The sequence below is a fragment of the Pantherophis guttatus genome, chromosome 1, assembly GCF_059756535.1.
Source record: "Pantherophis guttatus breed Tessera chromosome 1, ASM5975653v1, whole genome shotgun sequence".
Lineage (NCBI taxonomy): Eukaryota > Metazoa > Chordata > Lepidosauria > Squamata > Colubridae > Pantherophis > Pantherophis guttatus.
The window spans coordinates 226,126,194-226,150,354 of NC_142063.1; the positions used below are offsets into that span (position 1 = coordinate 226,126,194).

General features: G+C 36.4%; 1 protein-coding gene and 1 long non-coding RNA gene across 6 annotated transcripts in view; one reads left to right on the plus strand and one right to left on the minus strand.

Moving 5' to 3' along the window:
• EYS (EGF-like photoreceptor maintenance factor) overlaps window positions 1-24,161 on the minus strand; it is a 765,120-nt gene that overhangs the window by 589,172 nt on the left and 151,787 nt on the right. The window contains exons 10-11 of the mRNA XM_087882471.1: window positions 23,607-23,729; window positions 18,056-18,160 (exon numbers count right to left, since the gene is read on the minus strand). Coding sequence (XP_087738597.1) covers window positions 18,056-18,160; window positions 23,607-23,729 — 228 coding nt within the window. The remainder of the gene's footprint in view (window positions 1-18,055; window positions 18,161-23,606; window positions 23,730-24,161) is intronic.
• Window positions 1-24,161, plus strand: part of LOC117676871 (uncharacterized) — a 192,384-nt gene that overhangs the window by 109,019 nt on the left and 59,204 nt on the right. For all 5 annotated transcript variants that reach the window (XR_015731358.1, XR_015731359.1, XR_015731356.1 and 2 more), the window contains 2 exons: window positions 13,756-13,876; window positions 18,984-19,125. This is a non-coding gene — a long non-coding RNA (uncharacterized LOC117676871). The remainder of the gene's footprint in view (window positions 1-13,755; window positions 13,877-18,983; window positions 19,126-24,161) is intronic.

A 24,161-nucleotide genomic window follows, 5' to 3' on the forward strand; every position in this document is an offset into this window, starting at 1 on the left:
TTGGAATTCTACCCCACCCCTCCAAAAAATAAAACATGAAATATTTGTCTTCAGATCATAGCTATAAATAAAAGGTGAGAATGATGACATATAAGATAAATGAAACCTATCATTTAGAAATAATTACAACAGAATAAAACCTAAACACAAACCTATATTTAATAACTAGGCATGTAAAATCATAGGCACAGAACCCCACTGTAGGTGGCTGGTTGACTTTAAAATGGAAAGGCACCAATATGATACGAAACTACTTGTAGTACAACTACACCTATTATAAGTATGTGAAATATGTAAACCTGTGAGATACAAAACATACCTAAACTCCAGAGGTGATATTCAGCTGGTTCGGACCAGTTCACCCGAACCGGTAGCAGAAATCGGCGCCTACCTGCCCTGGCTCTATGCCATCCTATTTATGCACGTTTTTGAAGCTGGGTACATGTGTGGAAGGCACGCGCAAGTGAGCAAAGTGCATGGCAGAAAGCCAGGCGCATGCACATGTGCAAACCGGGAGCGTGCACTCAGGGCGAAACGGTAGTAACAAAATGTGAAACCCACCACTGCTAATCTCTACCATTATCAACAAAACATTATAATATTAAAACTCTAAGATCTTTATATAAGGGTTCTTAATATTAAGGGAAACACTATAAATTGTGAATTGAAAACAGATTAGAATATACAACTGAATACTATAAACACAATTTTTAAATGGTTAAGTAAGTAAGCATGAGATAAGGCTATAATCAGTGGTGGGATTCAAATAATTTAACAACTGGTTCTCTGCCCTAATGATTTCTTCCAACAACCAGTTCACCAAACTGTTCAGAAAGTTAACAACCGGTTCTCCCGAAGTGGTGCGAACTGGTTGAATCCCATCCCTGGCTATAATACTTTACATACTTCACCTGTATTGCAATTCTGTGTTCTTTGTAAAAGAAGCCAAGTGCCTACATATGCTTCCAAGGATGACCTGGGAGTTGTTTTGGTCCAGGAATAGTCCTATCTACCTGGTGCATTGCTCTGTGCATTAGCCAATTACTGAACAAATGACTGCTTGATAGAAAACTCATTTGGATGCAAACAATTTCATATGTTTCTACATGAAATAAACGTTTATTCAGGAAACCAATCAGAGTTCTCTACCCCGCGTCAATTCAGTGATGCGGTGGATGTGATGTGCTGGTGCCTGGAGGCTGTGAGGGTCTGGATGGGAGTCAACAGGCTCAGACTTAACCCAGACAAGACCAAGTGGCTGTGGGTATTGCCTCCTAAAGACTATGTCGATTGTCCATCCTTGGTTCTGGGGTGTGTGTGTGAGAAATTGTCCTGTTCTGAGCCTGTCTCAGAACGGGCTCGTAATTTGGGTGTCCTCCTAGACTCACAGCTAAGATTAGAGCAACATCTGACTGCTGTGGCTAGGGGGACCTTTGCACAGGTTCGCCTGGTGCACCAATTGCGACCCTACTTGGATTGGGAGGCTCTCCTCATAGTCACTCATTTGGTCCAGAATGCAGCCATGTGAGCAGTCGTGGGTGCACCTAGGTACACCTACATTACACCAATTCTCCGCGAGCTGCACTGGCTCTCTATTGGTCTCCGGTCACAATTCAAGGTGTTGGTTATTACCTTTAAAGCCTACATGGCTCAGGGCCAGGTTATCTTTGAGACCGCCTTCTGCCGCATAGCTCCCAGTGACCAGTAAGATCTTACAGAGTTGGTCTCCTCCGGGTCCCATCAGCTAAACAATGTCGGCTGGTGGGCCCGTGGGGGAGGGCCTTCTCTGTGGCTGCCCCAGCTCTCTGGAACCAGTTACCTCCTGAGGTCCGGACCATCCCCACCCTATTGGCCTTCCGAAAAGTGGTGAAGACCTGGCTTTTCTGGCAGGCCTGGGGCCTTTGATCTCGCTCTTGTGATCTGGCGAGATCCGGCCATGAATGGTGTGAATGAGTTTTTAATGTTTTTAATTTTTCAATGTCTTTTTATAATGATTTTTTAAATGTATTGTGAGCCGCCCTGAGTCTTAAGAGAGAGGCAGCATATAAATTTAATTAATTAAATTAAATTAAATCAAATCACCATACTGAAGGAAGGATCTATTTACACTCAACCAGGGGTACAATGCAGTGGTGAAATCCAATTTTTTTTACTACTGGTTCTGTGGGCGTGGTTTGAGGGGGCGTGGTGTGGCTTGGTGGGTGTGGCTTGATGGGCGTGGCAGGAGAAGGATACTGCAAAATTCCCATTCCCTCCCCACTCCTGGGGAAAGGATATTACAAAATCTCCATTCCCACCCCACTCTGGGGTCAGCCAGATGTGGTATTTGCTGGTTCTCTGAACTACTCAAAATTTCTGCTACCGGTTCTCCGAACTGCTTAAAATTTCCGCTACCAGTTCTCCAGAGCCTGTCAGAACTTGCTGGATTTCTGGTACAATGATTATTGCTGCCATTTAATGATATGACAGTTTTCAAACCAGGCAAAGATCCATTAGTATCAGATGCTTTATCTACAGAATGCTTGTAAGCCCTTCAGGCTAGGTCATGTCAAGAAACAGGCACAGCAGAGATTGCAGGAATGCCGTATCTATTATGAGGTCGCTAGGAGTTGACAATGACTTAATGTCACATAATTGATTCTCCCTCACTCCCAAAAAAGGTAGAATAACTGGATCTTAAAAGGTTATTCAACTTCCTTCCTTCCATTTTACACTAAACAAAACCAAGATGATCTTATTTAAGGGGTTTCCACCACCCCCTCCCATTCACCTGTTTTTCCAGACTGAGTAATCTGAAGAATCAACAACAAGAAAAGATGAAATTATACAGTGGAATCTAATGAAAAATTGCATGAACCTGAAGCTATGAAAATAATTGCCCCACTTGAGCCTTCTTAGACTTTCCCTTAAACCTAGACCTCCTTCTTTGAGGAGGTGAGGAGAAAGATTCTTTGCCTTCAGTGAATTTGGAAATCACTATCGCTAGTGCAGGACTTTCATACTCTTTTTTTGCTCTTAGGTCCCTGAATTCAACCTGTTTCTTCTCAGATGTACTATAAAAGCAAAGTTAGACACAGATAGAACCTGGAAATATTCTGATTTCCTATCTGCGGTATGTCACTTTTCTATGGTGACTGAATAATGCAGAGTGAAGTCTTTATCATTAATAAGTATGCTCATTTGTAAGTCAGTTATACTGAATAAAAAGCAGTCTGTCTTCCAGAAAATGAATGCAATAGAAAATTATTTTTTAAACCAAACTGAGCTAATTTTGCTCCAAGCATTCATGTCTGGAAGGATTTAGTCCCTGAACACAGAGGAATAACCTGCAGGCATAATAGTGGATCAATATGATAACATTATTTTTATTTTGTGGAAGTGAGGCTGGGAGTGAAAATTGCACATGTGTAAATGTAGTTTTCCCTATGAGTAAACACTGACTAAATTCTTCAAGAATTATACATTGTAATTTGCTCAGTTAACACCTGTTATACATTCCCACCCTTTCAATATATTCTATTATAATTCATATATTCTTTCACAACAAGTTATTCTCCTTTATATCTCATTGCTGAAAAAAAAATGTAATGCAAAATAGTACTGTTACACATGTTGATCATTGACAACCAATTAGAAATCAGTTCCTGGGTTTTTTTTATTATTTCAAGTAAAAGAGTTGAATTATTTCACCTTTCAAAAGTTCAGATGCAATTGTTATTTAAATATAAGATCTGGAATGCAGATACCGACATATGGAAATAAATCGTATATTGTCAATTTTCCATCAATGACAAGAAGAAACTGCCCCTGATTTGAAAGGCTGTTATTCATTAAAGAATATATACACTATCATAAAAATAAAGAAATAGATATTATATATTTGAATTCTGTCAGCATAGAAGAGCAAAGGCACACTGTTTTTCATGATAACCGTAATAACTATCATACTATTCCTTTTAGGTAGCAATTCACTGACAATAATTAATTTGTAAGATAATTTGTATTAAAAAAGACATATTGATGAACAAAAGTGAGAAAGACACGGATCTGTTTTTATTCTTCTGTATTGCAGTGCATCATATTATCAGAGTAATACAGCAAAAATCTTCTGATAAAACTATCTGATGATAATCTACAATCCAGAGAGTGTACCTCTTCTATTTCCTCTTTGTTATTTATCCTTACAGTTTTTGGAATTTTCAGTCAAATTTTATGCAGCTGAGCAGCACTTTATAATAGATTAGAAACCATATTGCAGTCTTTCAACACACCCTGGCATTAGATAATATCTAATCTCTGTAAATAAATAAATAAAATGTTGTTTTTGTTTTGTTTCGTTTTTGTCTGAAGAGATAAATTAAAAAAAAAAGATTGATAGCAAGACTGGATAAGAAGAGCTGGCTTTAATTGTTAATTGTTAAACCAGTAGCAAATCCTAATTTTTTAAAAAAAGGTACAGAAGTGAGTTACAATAGTTGTCTGGACAGAACTAGAATAAAGAAAGTAAAAGTACAAAAAAAGACAGATGTGATTTTTGTTTTGTTTTAGAGGAAAGATCTGAGCCAGTCTCAATTCTGTAGGATACTTAAATGTTTTCTAGTTTACACTAGTACCTAAACGATCTACAAAACCAAAGGAAAGCACTGTAATTGTTGGGACCGAAAAAGCTTTACTAATAATATTTGACACCATTTCTTTTCTCTGACAAAAAAATAAAATAAAATCAGCAGTGCACTAGATTGATTGGTTAACAGAACTGGAATATACTGGGGATACTTATTGAATATCCCAGCTTTTTACTAAATGGTACTGTTGCAATATTTTTAGGATCAGACTCAATAATAATAATGAGAGTTAGAGGTTTAAATATATTTCTCTTTAATTATAATAGGCATTCTATATTCACTGAATATACACAGATAGAAGCAAAGAAAATGGTGAAGGTGGCTCCTTATATATACAAAGGGTGGAGCCAAGAGTGGGAGTGGTGAATTATGAATACATTAAGAGTCAAAGAATAAGTTAACCCCTGATATCCCATATATACATTATTTACACATTAGGGAATAAGGCATTTACATCTGACAAATCCCCCTCTAAATGCCGGTTCGCTATACAACACCAATTACATTCAGATTCAGGACAATATAAGACATACAATTTGGAAGTTAAGTATTTGTGCTGTTTAGAAGGTAAAGGCTTCGTCAATATGTCAGCTAATTGTTCAGAGGTATCACAATGCACTGCTTTGATAAATCCATCTTGAGACAATTGTCTCACATGCTTAAATTTTATATCTATATGCCTGGATCTTTGTCCAATGGCATCGGATCTAGATATTTCAATGGCCGCTTTATTGTCTTCATGCATAACAAAAGGCAAAGCAGGTTTTTTCCAAACATCTGAAATTAAATCATTAAACCATACAAGGTTATTTGCAGCTTTGGATAAACAAACATATTCCGCTTCTGTGGTTGAAGTGGCTACCAGTTCTTGTTTACCAGTGTACCAGTAAACTGGACAGTCATTTAACAGAAAAATATAACCAGAAGTACTTTTTCTGCATGATATATCTCCAGCCCAATCCGCATCTGCGTAACATGTAAGTCTTGGTTCTTTATTATCACTAGGTTCTAATACTAGGCAAAAGTCTAATGTACTTTTCAGATATCTTAAAATTCTTTTGACAGCTTCCCAGTGATACATTGTTGGTTTGCTAACGTGCCTTGATAATAAATTGAGTGGTAATGCAATATCTGGCCTGGTCCAATTAGATATATAAAGAAGTGAACCTATGACTGATCTATAAAATGTATTATCCCTGAATTCAGGGGAAGATTCATCAGTATTTCTAAGGAAATCAGTTTGCATAGGAGTGTCACAGGGTTTGGCATTGTTTAAATTGCATTTGTTTAGAAGTTCGATAATCTTATCTTTCTGAGTAAGTTTGAATCCCCTTCTAGTTTTGTTAATTTGTACACCAAGGTATTTGTTTACTTTACCTAGAGATTTCAACGAGAAATGTTCATTTAACTTGTTTACAAAGATTTCTCTTCTCTCTTTGTGTTTTCCTATATATAAAATATCATCTACATAAATCAATACAAATTCAATGTGATCATCACTCTTTTTGACAAAGAAACAGTTATCAGCAGTGGTAGCGTTGAAATCCATGGTCTTAAGTACTTTTACCAAGCAATCGTACCATCTTTTGCCAGATTGCTTTAATCCGTATAAACTCTTGTTCAATAGCCAAATTTCATTTTTATTAGTGTATTGACTGTGAGGTGCTCTTACATATATTTCCTTATCTAGTTTTGCGTGTAGGTACGCAGTCTGTATGTCATATTGAAATACATCAAGATTGAGTGCGGATGCTACTACTAGAGCTGTTTTAACACTCTCTGTTCTTACTGTGGGGGAGTATGTGTCAGTATAGTCCTCCGGATATTTTTGTGCATAACCTTGTGCAACCAATCTAGCTTTGTATAAGGTATTGCCTCCTTCTAGGTTCTTAATTTTATAAATCCACCTGGTACCAATAATTGTTTTATCTTTAGGTGCAATCGCAGGTGTGAATACATTTAATCCTTGCAAACTTTCCATTTCTTTTTTCATAGCTAGTTCCCATTTTTCCTTTTCTTCACGAGGTAGTTTTAATACTTCCTCATATGTATTAGGTGTTATTTGTTCACCATCCATATGCATTATGTAATCTCTGTATTTATTTGGTATTTGATTTCTGTTGTTCCTAATAGCTCTTTCTGGTTTGCTATGGTAGTCATGCAAATATCTTGCTTCCTTTTTTGTTAATGTGTCTGTCTTTATTTTGTGTTGACTATTTGTCCATGTTTTGGTTTTGTTTTTATTTTTGTTGACATTTTGATTTTCTATTGTCCCTTCCTCACGAGATTTGGTATCTTTGCATTTATTTGGAAATATTTCATTAAGATGTAATTTAGACCAGTTGGCCTGTTCATGGAACACAGCTGTTCTGGAAACTATAAATTTATTATTATTATCAATGAATCTGTACCCTTTGGTGCCAGTTTCATATCCCATAAATCTTAGTCTTCTGGATACGTTTTCTCCCTTTCTTCTCAACTGTTTGGGTATGTGTACGTCTGCAGTGACCCCAAATATGTGCATGTGTGCTAATTTTGGTTTCCTATTATACATCACCTCATATGGTGTCTTGTTCACAATACTGGACCAGGTTCTATTTTGAGTGTAATTTGAATAATGTAGGGCTTCTGACCAAAATTGTTTGCCTAAACCAGCATCCTCTAATGTGCATCTAATCATGGTTTGTAATGTGGAATTCTTTCTCTCTGCAATCCCGTTCTGGAACGCAGAAAATGGACTAGACGTGTAATGTAGCATTCCTCTATCCTTTAACCATTGGGAGAATTCTTTAGACATGAATTCACATCCCCTATCTGTCATAATTTGTTTTATTCTGATATTATGTTGTGTTTCTATGCGTTTGTAAAATTCCTTAAATTTTTGAAAGGTTTCATCCTTGTGTTTTAATGTGTAAACAAAACCATAGCGACTGTAATCGTCTACTATTGTTAGGAAGTAACGTTTTCTATAAGTGATTGATGGAGTTAATGGGCCAACTAAGTCCATGTGTACTAAGTCAAAAATTTTGTTAGTTGATCTGGTGGATTTTTTTGGCCTGGGACTAGTTTTTAATTTAGTAGATTTACATACTGAGCATTCCAAATAATTTTCACAATTTTTTATTTTGACACCTTCTGCGTGTTCAGTCATTTTTTGTACTACAGGAAAACTTGCATGTCCTAACTTCCTATGTAAGATATGAGCACACTCGTCATGAATTGGTTTACCTATTTTTGGTTTCTTCTCATTGTGTGTATCTGTGTGATCATGAGATATTTTACATTCATCATTGTCACTGTTACTAATATTTTCATCATCTGCCTCAATACAATCTTCCATATTTGAATCAATGTTATGTAACCATCTTTCTTTTGTTATCAGATAGGGTAGGCCTCCTTTAATCATCACAGTGCCTACATTTGTTTTATTCTTCTCTAAAGTTGCTTTTCCCTTTGAGAAAACTATATTGATGTCAGAATCTCTGCTTAGTTTTATGGCACTTAGTATGTTATGAGGTATTTCTGGTATTAACAATACCCCCTCTATTTTTCCTAGACCAGGCAAGGTCACATTCCCTCTGCCTAATACTTGAACTTTTTCTTGATTAGCTACCTTTATTACAAACTTATCTTCTGTAAATGAAGACAATATATTTTTGTTATTAGTGGTGTGATTAGTTGCCCCAGAATCAATAAGCCAATTATTGTTCTCATTTTGTTGCGTTTTAGTGCTGTCTTGTTTATTTAGTCCATTCAGTGAACCAGATTTTCTCTCTTTTGAATTTTCTCTGCCCCCTCTACTTTCTCTGTAATTTGGTGGGCTTCTATATTTATGTCTATCTGTGGAAGACTGTCTATAATTGTATTTATTCCTATATTCTGACCTATGTCTTTCCTTTGAAATTTTGGGACAATCTCTTCTATTGTGTTCCCTGGACCCACAATTGTGGCATTTAAAAGTTTCATTATATTTTTCTTGGAAAGCTACCTTCCCAAAAGATTTGTGTTCTGTATGATTGCTATAACGATTTTTTCTTGAATTGTCTTCTGCTATCAATTTGTTAGACAGACTTTCTATTGACAAATATCCTAGATTGATGGTGTCTAAGTGTGACATAAAATTATCCCATGATGAATCAAGTGAGTTGATAATAACACTTTTCATTGTTTGATCTGAAATCACTTCCCCCCTCAAATGCAGCTCAGCTCTTATTTTGTTTAAAGATATTAAATGCTCACTTATGGAAACCCCTGGTTTTACTCTGGAAGAAAAGAAGTCCTTAGACATTCTTGTGGTGGTAGCTACACTATCGCTGTGAAACAAATTAAACATGCATTGAATTATTTCTGAAACAGTTAGATTTGGTTTGATGCTATGATACATTGCAGGAGACACGCTAGATATTATTAAGAAAAATGCCTTATGGTGTAAACAATCTATTTTTAAAGTCCAAGGTCTTCTTGGGGGACTAGTGATAAAAAATAGTAAATTTTCTTTCATAAAGACAACCTGGAGCTGTTGATACCATTCTTGTAAATTAATGCCATCAACCCTAAGTTTTGGGAAGTCACTGGGTAAGTTACCCACATTATTTTGTCCATTACTTACAACCTGAGGTAGTCCATGGTCTCGCAAGTGTAGGAAATTGCAAAACGGCATGGGGATGCTCGCAACGAGTCTGCGCGGTTCTCTGGCCAGTTCAAGTCTTTCCGGACCGTCTACGTAGTTTCGCACATGCGCGTTGTTCATTTCTTCTTTGACGTCGTCGTGGAAGGTTCTCTCCATTGTAGCTCGCTCGCTCCGCTCCTCTTCAGATGAGTCGGTCTCTGGCTCGGTCTTAGGAGTTCTGATGGCGGCGACTGTTCTTCTCTTTCTTTTGGGTGCGTTGGCACTTGCTTCGGTCTGCGGTGTAGGGCGGAATCGACATGGCTCTCTGGGCTCGGGCGTCGTCGTTCTCGAAGTCAGGATGGGAGCGTGCAGGTCTTGAAGTATCGGCTTGTTCGCTTGCTTCTTCGTTGGCGCTTTGGAAATTTTTAATTTTGGCCCAAATGCAGCAAAAAGCGTCTTCATTGCTGACTTTACTTGGGATTTCGTTAAGTCGTCTTCATTTTCTGATTCTGGCTCTTCCGAAGAGTTTGAATCCTCCTTTTCACTTTCGTTGTCTGATAACGTTTTTCGCGCCAGAAATTTTGAACTGAGCATTTTGATTGGCTCTGCTTCGTTCACTTTGGAGGCTTGTTGAAACCAAGATGGCTGCCATTCAAAATTTCGCGCGGGATCACATTTTTTCTTTTTCATAACGACTTTCTCTGTAGTCATATCACTCACAGTTTTTTGGTCTTTTGGTTTCTCTTTAGCGATGTTTTTCTCTCTCGCTGCTCCGCTGTTCTTCAGCATTTCTTGGAGGTTCGCGATGAGGCTTTCATCATTCTTCTGGCTTTTTAATAACTTCAATATCTCTGACCTGAGTTCGTTATTTTCTATTTCGATTTTCTCCTGGCCATCATTTTCATTTATTAATTCTTCTTCTTCAGTGGTGTATTCTTCGGATTCTCTCGAAATCGCGTTTGTGGATTCGTTGATTATTTCTTGTTCAGTTTCTATTTCTTTGCTGTAGGCCCTGGTGTTGGGCCTATCTTTCTTAGACATTTTTAGGTATTTATTGAGTCAATTAACCATCCTCTGCTACCAGCTTGTTGCAATATTTTTAGGATCAGACTCAATAATAATAATGAGAGTTAGAGGTTTAAATATATTTCTCTTTAATTATAATAGGCATTCTATATTCACTGAATATACACAGATAGAAGCAAAGAAAATGGTGAAGGTGGCTCCTTATATATACAAAGGGTGGAGCCAAGAGTGGGAGTGGTGAATTATGAATACATTAAGAGTCAAAGAATAAGTTAACCCCTGATATCCCATATATACATTATTTACACATTAGGGAATAAGGCATTTACATCTGACAGGTACATTGAATGTTAAATTGAAAGTAAAAAAAAAAAAAATAGAAGGGCATTTTAGCAGTTAGAACTCATTCATTTCTGCCAGTCAGCCACTATAAATAGCTTAGTCTTTCAGCAACAGTTCCCTGTCAGCAGGAAGGGGAGATTAATTTCTCTCAGAAGCTATCTTGGTCAGTTTTCTTGATCAGAGCCAGTTTGGCCTAGTGAATAAGGCCCCAGGCTAAAGATCAGGGGATCAGGGATGAAATGCTCCCTGTTCAGACCAGGTCGCTTGATCCGGTAGCAATGGTGGTGGGTGGTTTGGAGAACCGGTAACAGAAATCCCTGCCCCGCCCCCCCATGCCTAAGGTGACCAGATTTTAACATTGGTAAAGAGGGACATTGTGGGTGTGGCTTATTTTGTGGGCGTGGCTTGGAGGCCATGTGACTGGGTGGGCGTGGCTAGCTGGTCATGTGACCGGGTGGCCATGGCTATGTGTATAGGGACTACTCAGAGGGTTGAAAAGTCATTTCTGACAGGTCCTCACACTTTTGACTGGTCCTCACACTTATGACCATCCTCACATTTATGCCCGTGCAGTATTCTTAACAACCATGTCACTCATTTCACAACTGCTTCTCTTCACCATGGTGACAAGATAGGGCAAAAACGTAAAATGTGAGGACAGTCGTAAGTTTGAGGACTGGTCAAAAGTGTGAGGACCAGTCAAAAATAACTTTTTCAGCCCTCTGAGTAGTCCATATGCACAAAAGGACTAACCAGAGGGCTGAAAAAATCATTTCTGACAGGTCCTCGCACTTTTGACTGGTCCTCACACTTATGACCATCCTCACATTTATGCCCGTGCAGTATTCTTAACAACCATGTCACTCATTTCACAACTGCTTCTCTTCACCATGGTGACAAGATAGGGCAAAAACATAAAATGTGAGGACAGTCGTAAGTTCGAGGACTGGTCAAAAGTGTGAGGACCAGTCAAAAATAACTTTTTCAGCCCTCTGAGTAGTCCATATGCACAAAAGGACTAACCAGAGGGCTGAAAAAATCATTTCTGACAGGTCCTCACACTTTTGACTGGTCCTCACACTTATGACCATCCTCACATTTATGCCCATGCAGCATTCTTAACAACCATGTCACTCATTTCACAACTGCTTCTCTTCACCATGATGACAAGATAGGGCAAAAATGTAAAATGTGAGGACAGTCGTAAGTTTGAGGACTGGACAAAAGTGCGAGGATCAATCAAAAATAACTTTTTCAGCCCTCTGAGTAGTCCATATGCACAAAAGGACTAACCAGAGGGCTGAAAAAAGTCATTTCTGACAGGTCCTCGCACTTTTGACTGGTCCTCACACTTATGACCATCCTCACATTTATGCCCATGCAGCATCCTTAACAACCATGTCACTCATTTCACAACTGCTTCTCTTCACCATGGTGATAAGATAGGGCAAAAAACATAAAATGTGAAGACAGTTGTAAGTTCGATGACTGGTCAAAAGTGCGAGGACCAGTCAAAAATAACTTTTTCAGCCCTCTGAGTAGTCCATATGCATAAAAGGATACAGCAATAGAGAGGGATGAAGGAAGGGAAGGGAAATTAGAGTAGGAGTGAGGGTAAGAGGGGGAGGAAGAGAGGAGAAGGAGAAAGGAAGAGGAAGTAGGGAGGAGAAGAAGAGGGGGGGAAGAGAAAGTAAGAAGGAAAGAAAAGAGAGAGGTGGTAGGTTTGAGGAGAAAGATTGCTGTACAATAAAAAAGATGAAAGGGAAGAAAGCCAACCCCAAACAAATATAAAGATATTAAGATAAAGAATGAATGGTTAAACTTTAAAGAATAAAAGAGAACAAATATGAATAAATAGCAGTAATTAGAAACACACATACAAACATACAATTTATTTTCTTTGAACAGAGTATTTGGCCGGTTCACAAATTTAAACAGTGTTTAGTCACTTCAATTAAATTTACAATTTCTATATTTCCTTTTTGCCATATTTATTCCTCATCTATTTTTTTTAAAAAACCAATATTACCCTTCATCCTCATCTCTAATCTTAATCAAATTCAATTTTTCCCTTCTATTCTATATTATACCCCTTTCCATTGTCATCTATTTTTATATCCATCCTCACATTGTTTAATTATGTAATTATGTAATACAGTTGTTTAATACAAATTCAACATTTTAATATAAATCAATTAGTTATAAAACTATCCTTTTTGTATATTAATCAATATGAACATGAATATTCCAATTATTTCCATGCAATCCAATTTCTTACAAATCAATTAATTATATTTACCAATAATAATAAACCAAATAATTTCCCCCATATATTCCTCTGAACCACAACTTAAACATTTCTGCTTTCAACACAATATACAATTAATAGTATCTCAATTCAATTATTACAATTCCCTAGTTAAATACAGCTTTTTTTTCTTTTGTGTTTTAAAATCTTGAACTCTCCTCCTAAATTTCCCATTGTTTGCAGTTTTTCACCTACCTTTTTTGGGGAGGAAAAATAAAAATAAAAATAAATCTCTCTCTGCCTCATTTTGTCACGTTCCACCAAAGATCCTGGTTTCGGTTTCGTTTCTGCAGCTTAGCTAGGGGGAAAAAAACTGCTTCAGGAACTCTTTACACTGATTGCCTGTAGGGCGGCCCTTTGAAGCCCCGGGCAAGAGTTTAAACAGTTTTTTTTTTCTTCTAGCCATCAGCTGGGGCTCAAGAGGCAGCGGGACTGAGGAGGCAGAATGAAAAATCGGGACTTTTTTGAAACGCCGCGGGACGCGGGACAAATTGCTAAAAAGCGGGACTGTCCCGCCAAAAGCGGGACGTCTGGTCACCTTACCCATGCCCAGCTGAGCCGTGTGATCATCAGAGGCTTTTTTTTTTAATTTTAAAAGCATTTTTTCTACAAATGCTTTTAAAAGTAAAAAAAAAAAAGCCTCTGATGATTGCGCAGCTCAGCTGGGATCGTTAGAGCCTTTTAAAAGCATTTTTTTACAATCTCTTCGGCCGAAGAGGTTGTATAAAAAATGCTTTAAAAAAAAAAAAGTTGGCCATGCCCACCCAGTCACATTACCCCCCCCCCCCCCACCAAGCCATGCCCACAGAACTGGTAGTAACAAATTTTACATTTCACCACTGCAGGGGACTACGAGTTCAAGTCCTGCCTTAGACATGAAAGCCGGCTGAGTGACCTTGGGCCAGTCAATCCCTCTCAGCCCAATTCATCCCATAGAGTTCTTGTGAAGAAAACAGGAGGAAGAAGGTAAGTTAGATATCTTAGATCTGCTGAGTTATTTGTAAAATAATAAATGTAGGAAACAAATAAAATAAATAATAATAAATAAAATATTTGAGGATGCCTAAGAAACATCCCATAAAATGAAATAGTTGCCTGAATGGCTAATAGACAGATTCACAAGGCTATCCAAGTCTCCTGTTTCCAGGAGTCTTCCGTTTCTAAGCTACCTCTCTTTTAACGGCTTTTATAGAGTGCATGCATTTTCAAAATGTGCCATGAATTAGATTTATGCACTATAACATACTATGCATCTTTTTGGGAGAATGACACAGAAAATAAACATTACGGGATTTTGCACAAAATATGACTTTGAGCAATAAAAGATCTGAGATGACATGATCAAGGTTAAGAAGTACTTTGCTTTGAAGAAAGTGATATATTGGTATAAATCTATTCAGGCTGCAATCTTAAATCTATTTATTAAGATACAGCTTCTTCTGAAGTCACTGAGATTCACTTCAGAGTTGACATGCATAAGAGGGCAATGTTATTCTTTAAGCATATATCTGAAAACATCCTACTATAAACAAAATATAAAATATTAAGAACCCTTAATTTATCACTGAATAAATTACTTTTCTTACTCTGCTTATCACACATTTATTAAGTACACATATTTTGGTTATTTTTTTTATAGTATTCTGCTAAATCTATATGCAGATTAAGAATGTGCCAGTCTTAATTTCCTTCTGGAATACTGTTATCCTTGAAGTATTCTTATTATATATTATTAATACCATGTTAATATTCATTGGATAATATTGAAGTGTCAAATTCTTCATAGAACATATGATGCATATGTATGTTTTGTCACTAACTGTGACATAGGTTGCTGTCATAGCCAATATTTAAGCTAAATAAGAGAAAAATAAATAATGTGAACAGGGAACCAAAATCTCAAACAATGTATGATAAAAGACAAGAGCTGGGTTTTAGAAGGGAGTGGGAAGGGCAATTGAAGTAAATGAAAAACTGAATAGAAAAAAAGAACTTAAAATGGATGAAAACCAGATGCCTTGGGACGACAAAAAGAATGATCTATAGGAGAGACACAAGTACCACAAGAACTAGTAAAAGAGGATCATGAACCACTGAATCATGAACAGAAATACAGGAAGGAATCCATAACTGTAATAAAGTATTTTTGACAACTAAGAATGTACTAGCCACAGCCATCAACTAGTATCAAGCACAAAGGGGAATGAACAAAGACCTCTATTAAAAAAAAGGGGGGGGGGAATGATATTAAACTTAAGTTTAGGCCTATGCAAATATGTGCATGTGCTTCCCTCAGAGACTCACCACTTGATGCATTGAAACACTGTATTTCTCAAAGCACAATTGCTTAAATACCTTATCTGAGTATGAAAATGCAGCTAGAGATGGCCTTTGCTGGGAGTTCTGCTTAAGGAAATCCCCTTTCTGAAAGATTCTGCATAGCTCTTGTCAATTCATCTGGTACTTATCTGGCTATGTACTCCCTATCCAAAATCTTAAAGAATATGAGTCAGTGTCAAGCTCCATAAAACCAAGAAGGACATGTTGACGTTCTTCTAAGCAATTTCCTTTATTGTTCCTCACCTATAGAAATAAATCTTGCCAAACTAAAAGCAGACTACTTGCACAATTGTCTTCATTCTCTTTCTCCCATACAAACTATCTAAGCTTTCCTGTCTTTTGCTCCTCTGGAATACCCCTCCTCTCTCCTGAAAATCCAGACTACATTCCATCACGCCAGTAACTTTTGTCTCCCTACTTTTCACTTTCAAAAGCTATAGGGCCTCTTGAACAATAGTCAGCCACAAAGATGTCACCACATGGTACAAGGCAGCTCAGCCTGATGATCCAGGACTGAAGTTGCATATCCATACCACAGGACTTGACAGAAAGCTCCCTCTCCTACTCTGGGTTCATTGTCTGCTACCCATTCAGCCAATGGCAAATCCATCTTGATGCTGAAGAAGCCGCTTAGAGTCACCCAGAGACACCTTGTAGGGGAGATGGGCCCATAGAAATGTAATAAATAAATAAATATGCCCTGCCACTTCATGTCCGTTTGTGGCATGGTTGCTCAAAGGTTTGATACAGCTAATTAAGGCTTATTGATTTCCTTAGATTTAGGATATCTAATATAAAGTTAAAGTTAATTAAGATCCTAAGTTTTGATCTTAAGATCATAGACCTGCAAAATGTATTAGCCTATTAAGAAATATATACATCAGCCAAATATTGGCAATGGGAACAAAAAAAATTGCCCTCTCGTTTGCTTTAAGGCTACTTCACTTAACGTGAAGGTCCCCCTGGATAATATAATCTCTTATTGGTTCTTATTTCACATTCTCTTTTTCTTTTATAAGCATATGTTAATATTACTAAAAATTCTTCAAGCTAATACTTTTTATAAACAATCTTGAGTTACAGTATATACCAGCCATGTCCCATCTCTTTGAAGTCCCTTGTGTTTTCCTTTCTTTTCTTAGTTTATAATAAAATAGAACCAGATGAAAAAAAATCATTTTCTATTCTCTGCCTTGTGATTCCACACATGGTGAAACTCCTTAAATCCAATATATTGGATTGTGTACATAATTGCAATGTTTAGAAGAGTGGTAGCAGAATTGTGATAGAAGAATTTGGAGAGTACAACAAAGACCTTTGAAATATGATGCATCAATATATTAAACATGTCATTCCCCAAAGTATTGTATCTTACACAATGAGAGATAATCCCCTAGTGATTTTGTGTCGGGTAGTTTTGAAATCAGTTTGCTCATTTCATTGACATGTTAACCTTTACCTCAGACATCTAGGCTGAATTCACATGAATGTGCTACAAATTTCAACAAAAGCACAAGTTAATTCCAAAGCTAAGAGAAGCCAATTTCATAAACTTTATCAGAAGTTTTTCTCCCTCCTCTTGCATATCTGCTTGATAAAGGTAAACTTTCCAAATAGTTGACCTGAAGGAAGAGGATGGGGGTAGGAACAAAGCTACCTTTTATTAATATCCTTTGAGGTATCAAGTATTTTTCTACTCATTGAAAAAAAAATCCTTTCTTAACAGAATAATCTCATTCAATTCAACTACTTCAGAAAATAACATTTTAGGCATATTTATACTAAAGTGCGCCTGTAATGTTTTAGAAAAATCAAGAGGTTGTGAAGGTAACAACCATGACCAAGTAGGCATTTATACATACATAATCAAATCCTACACACTTACTATAATGACCTGTGAGCATATTGAATATGGACCCTCAGTGTTAACCTATGTATCTAACCAGACAGAGCCCAAATCTAGCAGAGCAACAACTTTCTGTATATTTTAGATATCAAGTTTATCTTCATCCATTTCTTCCTTCAAGATGCAACCTCAAGAAAATTGCTTCCTTTTGTTCTATTGCTTGGCTCAGCCAGTAAGTCGCTACTTAAGCACATCCCAGCTTTTAACTTTCTTTTTTTCTTTCCTCTGCCTCTATTTCCTCTATCTAAGTATATCCCAGTTTTTAATTTCCTTTCTTTATTTTGCCAGTTTCCCTACCCCGCTAAATTAATACAGCAAACATTAGCATTACTATTTGTTTCCCTATCTTGTACTGTGCTATTTGAGTGATAAATTCAAAATGTGGTTCCAAATTTCTAACATTAAAAAGGGAAGAAGAGATAAAAGGAAAGATGATTTAAAACTTTGTAGATCTGAAAGACAAGAACAAAATATGATTCCTTATCTTCTAAAGTCTTATGTAAAATAGCACTATTGTTCCACCATTTCATCTGGAAATCAGTCTCTCACCAAAGTCTAAAAAACCAGAGCATCCTTAAAGACCTTCTTATGAAAGGTGACTGATATTTTCATATAAAATAGCCTTTCTTCATTCGCATGCAACATCTCATCTTCAGATAGGTGTTCAGGAGACATGGTCAGAAAGCAAATTCACAAAAATAGAGGACACTGTCGTAATAACAAACGTGTTGCATATTAGAGAACATTTGTACAGCTTCTATGGATGATGTGGGGGGGGTAGCTGAGATTTACACCACAAATCTGAGTCTAAAATAATATTTCTGAGGTAACAAGTTCTATTTCTGTCCTGAACATTTTTTTTTCTAACTCTTCTACCCACATACCACCTGAGCACCTACCTGGCAAGCAGTTACAGTAAAATTTGCCAATCAAATTATGGCAACTGGCTCCATTTTTGCAGGGCTTGAAGGCACATTCATCAATGTCCATTGAACAGTTTTTGTCTGACAGAAAAGAAAATGAAATGTTAAAACTATAAATCATGTAAGGTTTGGGATAACAAAAAAGCTACTTCATAATTCAAATGACAACTACATAATTTAAGTTTTCCTGGTTGGGAACACAGTATTTTGTTTGTCTGACAGCTTTGAAGAAAAGGTTTTTTTTTTTTAACAAAATGTATTATAAAGAGTAGTTAAATAAATTAAATGTTTTACAGACAAGATTATACAAACTGAAAAGAAAGTGTTTACAATATATTTCTTAGGGTGTTAGAAAACTGTATTTCCAACAGTATAATTAGAGTTAATATCATGTTTGCAAAACAGAAAAAGGATATTTATAAGCCCAGACACATTGAAAAAAATGTGATTTGGTTTTAAATTATAAGTAGAGAAAAAAAAGATCCCAGTGACAATCAATTAAATATTGATAGAATGAGTAATCTAAAGTACAACTAGACAGCTACTACTGTAGCTGTCTAGTTGTACTAGACAGCTATAGTAGTATTCACTACTGTAGTATTCACTATCTCAAGAGTCCAGATCCTATTCTTTCTCAGCTACAACTCTATTTTGTACAAATCATATCAAATACAAGAATAAGAGCAACCATAACTACTTTGCTTCGTGATACCTAGTGTTTCTAATGAGCCCTTTCCAGCCACAAATATTAAGCATGAGTACAACACCATCAAGGAGGCCTGGCTGACCCTACTTAAACCTACCTTTTGCCAGAATTTTTCCTAAAACAATGATAGGAACTTATAATGGTGGCCGTAAATTGACTTCTTCACGATAAGGCAACATTTTTTTCTCTTCAAAACAGATTTGATTCCTGGTTATTATCTGGACTACTCATTTCAGTTTTACTGACAAATTTTTGGAAGTAGTTTGCCATTGCCTTCTTCCCAGGACTGAGAGAGAATGACTGGACAGGGACAAAGTTGCCTAACTAGCTTCATGCTAAGGTGAGATTAGACTTCACCATCTTCCAGATTCTAACCTTCTGCTTTACCCACTGCACAAGCTGATTCTCTAAGGCAGGGGTGTCAAACTTGTGTCATCACAGCATCGTCATGTGACGTATCAGGACTTTTCCCCACTTCGCTAAATCGGGTGTGGCGTGACCAGCATGTGACGCATCTAGCCCATGGACCGGGAGTTTGACAGCCCTGCTCTAAGGCAACATAACAGGGGGAAAATTCCTGTGGTTGGCAATAAAAAAATATTAGCAAATACTAACTCTGGGCAATGGTGAGTTTACCCTTTCTGGAAGATGATGCAATTTGCCTTACAGGTTCAGAAGCTCAATTCCCAATACAGTTCATAATTGAGTTTGATTATCTCAATGATGAGAAGGGAAAATGTAAAACATGACAACCAGGTTTTCAACATAATTTGTTGCTTAAAGGAGAGCATAAAGAAGGTGTATCTTGTTTTTGCTAGTAATCATTCTGTGCACCAAAAAGAGAAAAGAAAGAAAGAAAGAAAGAAAAGAAACCCTTTAATTAGACTAGCCATGCAATAATTTCAATACTGAATGTCTATGGAGATTCTCAGACATCCAGTCATGGTTGTCCCAAAGGTGCTTTTTCAAGAAGCAACTGAAGAAGCTTCTTGGGGGAGAAGCAAAACGTCTTCAAGGGAAAAACAAAGAAAATCCAGTTGCCTCTTGAAATAGCACCTTTGGGACAATTTCAGTACTGGTATCAAAAGTATTCTCCACTGCATGAATATAAAGGTCTACCTAGGGGTCACTCTCAAAGCATGTAGCAGATACAATTCTCTTTCATTGGATTCCATCAGCATCCCCACTCCATATGTCTTATTTTTACAGTCAATACTGCATGAGTAAACTTTTGTTCATTCAGCAAAAGTTTCCCTTCTTCTTTCCCCTCCCTCCTTTAGAGTATGTGGTCCTTTGTTTCAGACAATCACTCATTCCCCCAGAGCAGATTCTGCTGGGATGCTAGTGAAAAGCAATAATGGTTCCAAAGAACTGTTTTCAGTATGCAAACGCATCCTATATGATTCTTTTAATGATTCTTGTATGGTTTGTTACTACAACATTAGAATATTTTGCTGCAGTGATGTTTCAGTTGATGTTCCATTATAGACCAGTGCAGAACACAATTGGTAGTACCTGCATTTTATTATTGTAGTTTTTTGTCGTTTTCTGGCATTATCTTCAGTTTCACATTACAACTTTGGTTTTAAAAGGCATTAATCTATTGCCAAAAACATTCATCTATAACCCTAGTCTGAAGTAAACACATTGTTTTTATGAAATTGTTCCCAAAATAAAAGCCATTGAGAGCGAAATTAATAAATAATACTTGGTAGCATTTCCATGCAGCAATCACATAACGAAATAACAAATCTCATTTCATCTCACTTTATTCTTAGTTGATGAATGAACACATTTTCTCCAGATGATTTCAGCTCTTAAGCTTTCATTCTAATTAAAGAAATCGTGCTAATTATTTGCAGATGAGAAACTTTCAGCAAATTATGCCTCTGATTTCATGTAAACAAGGCACTTTGGTTAATTTCTAACAGGAAGAGAAAATTGTGTTGTTGAACTATAATTGATTTTCCTTTTAATTTTATGCAACTTGCTGCTAGCTTTACTCTTCATTCTTTATGGAGAAATTAACTGTTTAAACTAGTGTAAGAAGACTCTTGACAACCCCTGAAATGTTGAACCTCTAGTAGTAAAGAGCATGCATTTTCGGGGGATTCTAATTCTTTCCAATTCCCACAATAGTATATTGTTCCTGTCTGGTCTTAATTGTAGTGCTGTATTTTCTCATATGGTATGCTAAGTTGCACAAAATACAGGAACCACTCAGTTTAAAATTTGGCCACAACTTTATTAAATAACCACAATTGTTGAATTATCAACTGGGATGCATATGTTTCCATGTGTTTTTTGACAGGTCAGTGACATGTCTCTATCTCTAGCTAACTGCCTGAGGAAGTGATCTGGTTATGTACCTAGCTGGGATTGACTAATACCATAGGTCAAAGCTTTAACTATACTGAAGCCTTTTTCCTAATCTTAAGGCTAAGCATAGGGTTTGCAAATTGCCACAGAACCTGTTAATCCCTATCATCTACCCACCTACCTTTCTATTCTAGATGCATACAAAGACACACACACACACACACACACACAGAGAGAGAGAGAGAGAGTCCTTGTTATTGTTTTTATATCTTTTGAAAGCAGGAAATCCTACACTCTTATAAAAGAGATTCTACAGTGGATAGGAGATACTCTCATTTTTCCACACAGCTTGTAATTTATTCCTGCACATTGAAATGCCTTAGTGTGTAAGAGGGATTACTATTGTACTGAAGATGCCAATGCTTGGCAGGTAAATAATACCTGTGTGTATTAATTTATGTTATGTATGAGGGCCTGAAGTTTCTTGTTAGACAAAGTAAGCAAAAGTATAGTTTGTTGAGTAAAAAGATTCATTCAGGCATTCAATATTAATAATTTTAAAGAATAAAAAAAATTATATCAAGCCTGATTTAATTTGGCATGAAAGATGCAATTCAATGCATTCTTTAGAAATTTACTCTGAGTTGTTTTTCACAAAGTCAAGCTACCTCATTTACAAACTTCCACAAAGCTTATAATTTTTTTTCCAGAAGTTTATTTCTTCTTCAAAAAAGTTTTGAAAGTTACAAGGAAAAATTAGAACTGCAGTACCATATTAGCTAATCCTCATTTATACCTTTGAAGGAATGACAGGAAAAGCTTATATGTATGTTAGGCTTTGAAAAACTCTGAAAGGATGCACAGATGCAAGTCTGCTTCTCAAGGCAACATGGTTCCTTTATTTTCAAGAACAAAACAATGCAACCATGTTGCTTGTCCATTTCCTGCAGAAACTATTTTGGGAGACTGAGATGAGCTTTCTTCCATAGCATTACAGAGCCTTGGCAGCAATAATAAAGATTTGGTTTGATTTATAATAGCATTAGTATACTTCTATATCTTCATCACATATTCCAAGTAAATGTAATTCAGCAGTAGCAGTTGAGAATGGATGGAGCATTATAAACAAGATTTAAATTAATGGTTGCTGTTTCTTTTGAAACGGAACACCTATTAAAATCTAAGAACAGCCCAACTGGTTTGATTAATATACTCTATAAATACATAAATACAAGCCACATGTCTGTTAGCCCTCAATATTCTAATTGGCAGTTTGTTGCTGCTACTGTTATTATTACCATTATATGGTATTATATTTCTTTCCTCTCAGGGCTGAAAGTGGCATGTGTAGCATTCTGTCCCCCAACTTTTCTTTACAACAGCTTTGTGAATGTAGGTTAATCTGAGAGAGAGTGATTGTCTTAAAATAACTCAATGAGCTTCTATACCTGAAAGTAAATTTAAATCTGGGACTTCTCACTCATGGCCTAACATCTGAACCACTACACAATTAACTACTCCTCCCCCCAAAAAAAATTATGTATCTTCTTCCAAAATAAAGGAAAATCCTCATTTGCACTGAATCTCAATAACTTTTCTTTACTCAAAGTTTAAAGAAAAAGAAATCACTGTATGTAGAATGGCCATCTCTTGTTTGTGAATAAGCAGGGCTGGGCAAACTGCAATCTTCAGTCAATTCTCATATAATCCTTGTATACAAAGTTTAATTTATCTTCTCACAGTAGTCATTGGTTTCTTCAGTAGCATGACTGACAAAGATCAGGGGCAGAGATTTTTTTTAAAAAAAAAAAGTATGTCAAAAAGAGATGAACTGCAATAAAATAAGAATAATATGGGAAGATAGGGAAAATGGATTCCCATTTTTTTTTTCAAATTTACTAGCATGTACCCTCATAGATTACCCACAAAATGAACCAAACATGTGGTAAATTCTACAACAAACGCATACTCATCAGAGAGTAATAACTAACTTGAACCAGTTATTAAAGGTTTGCTAGAGGTATTTTAACCAAAGCAGGAGAACATGCAATAGACTTTCTTTAAGACTCATGAAGCTGCTTCAGAAACTGCATCCACCTACTTATGCAGACAGTTCAGAGCCTTTCAGAACCATCCATATGAGTCTAAAAAAGAAAGATATAGCTGCTTTAACCATTTGAAAAGAAGAGCACTGCATGTATTCCTGTCTGTTTCAAAGCCACCTCTTTCAAAGAATTTGCATAGCATTACTAGCTATTAATCCTTTTCTACAGTACGGATCGCAAGTACTTTTTAAAATTTATTGTCAATTAACTTGAAAATAATATCAGCATTTCAACTCTTATGATCAGAGAATTAAAGGGCGTCATCAATGACCCTGACTGCAAAATAACACATTACTTATGTCTAAAATGCAATCACGGCCAGCTATTTAACTTTGCAGGAAATAATAAAGACTTTAATTATTTATTCTTTCATTTACAATCTTAGTCAACACCTTACCAGTAAAACCTGGAGGACAAACACAAGTGTAATCTTCAACCAGATCTAAACACGTTGAATTGTTTTTGCAGAAGCTGCGGGAACAGTCATCAAAGTTGATTTCACAGTTCAGACCTTCAAATCCTTGATTGGGAAAAAAAAGAGGTGGGAGGGATTATATTACCTATCAATGCCAGTATCATTTTTTTCCCCTTTCATTCTCTCTTTGCAAATAATAAACCAAGCCTTATCAAAATACTCTATAAAATAGTGTTCTTCCCTGGCTTGTAGCAATTTTTTTTTCTGCCAAGTTTTTCATCCATCATTAGTAAAAAAAAATTCTCCTTTGTCCTTAATCAGGTATTACATTTTAAGGAACTTGAGCATCCAGCAAAAGTGACCGGCATGTAAATGTCCTGATGGCAAACATACTGTTATATTCTAAAAGCATTAAAGTGAAATGTTCTCACTTTAAACATATTTCTTGTTCAAATTATTGATTTTCACAATTCACTATGTACATTTAAAAAAATGCTCTATTTCACAGATAAGAAGCCAGCTGACTATATCCAGAAC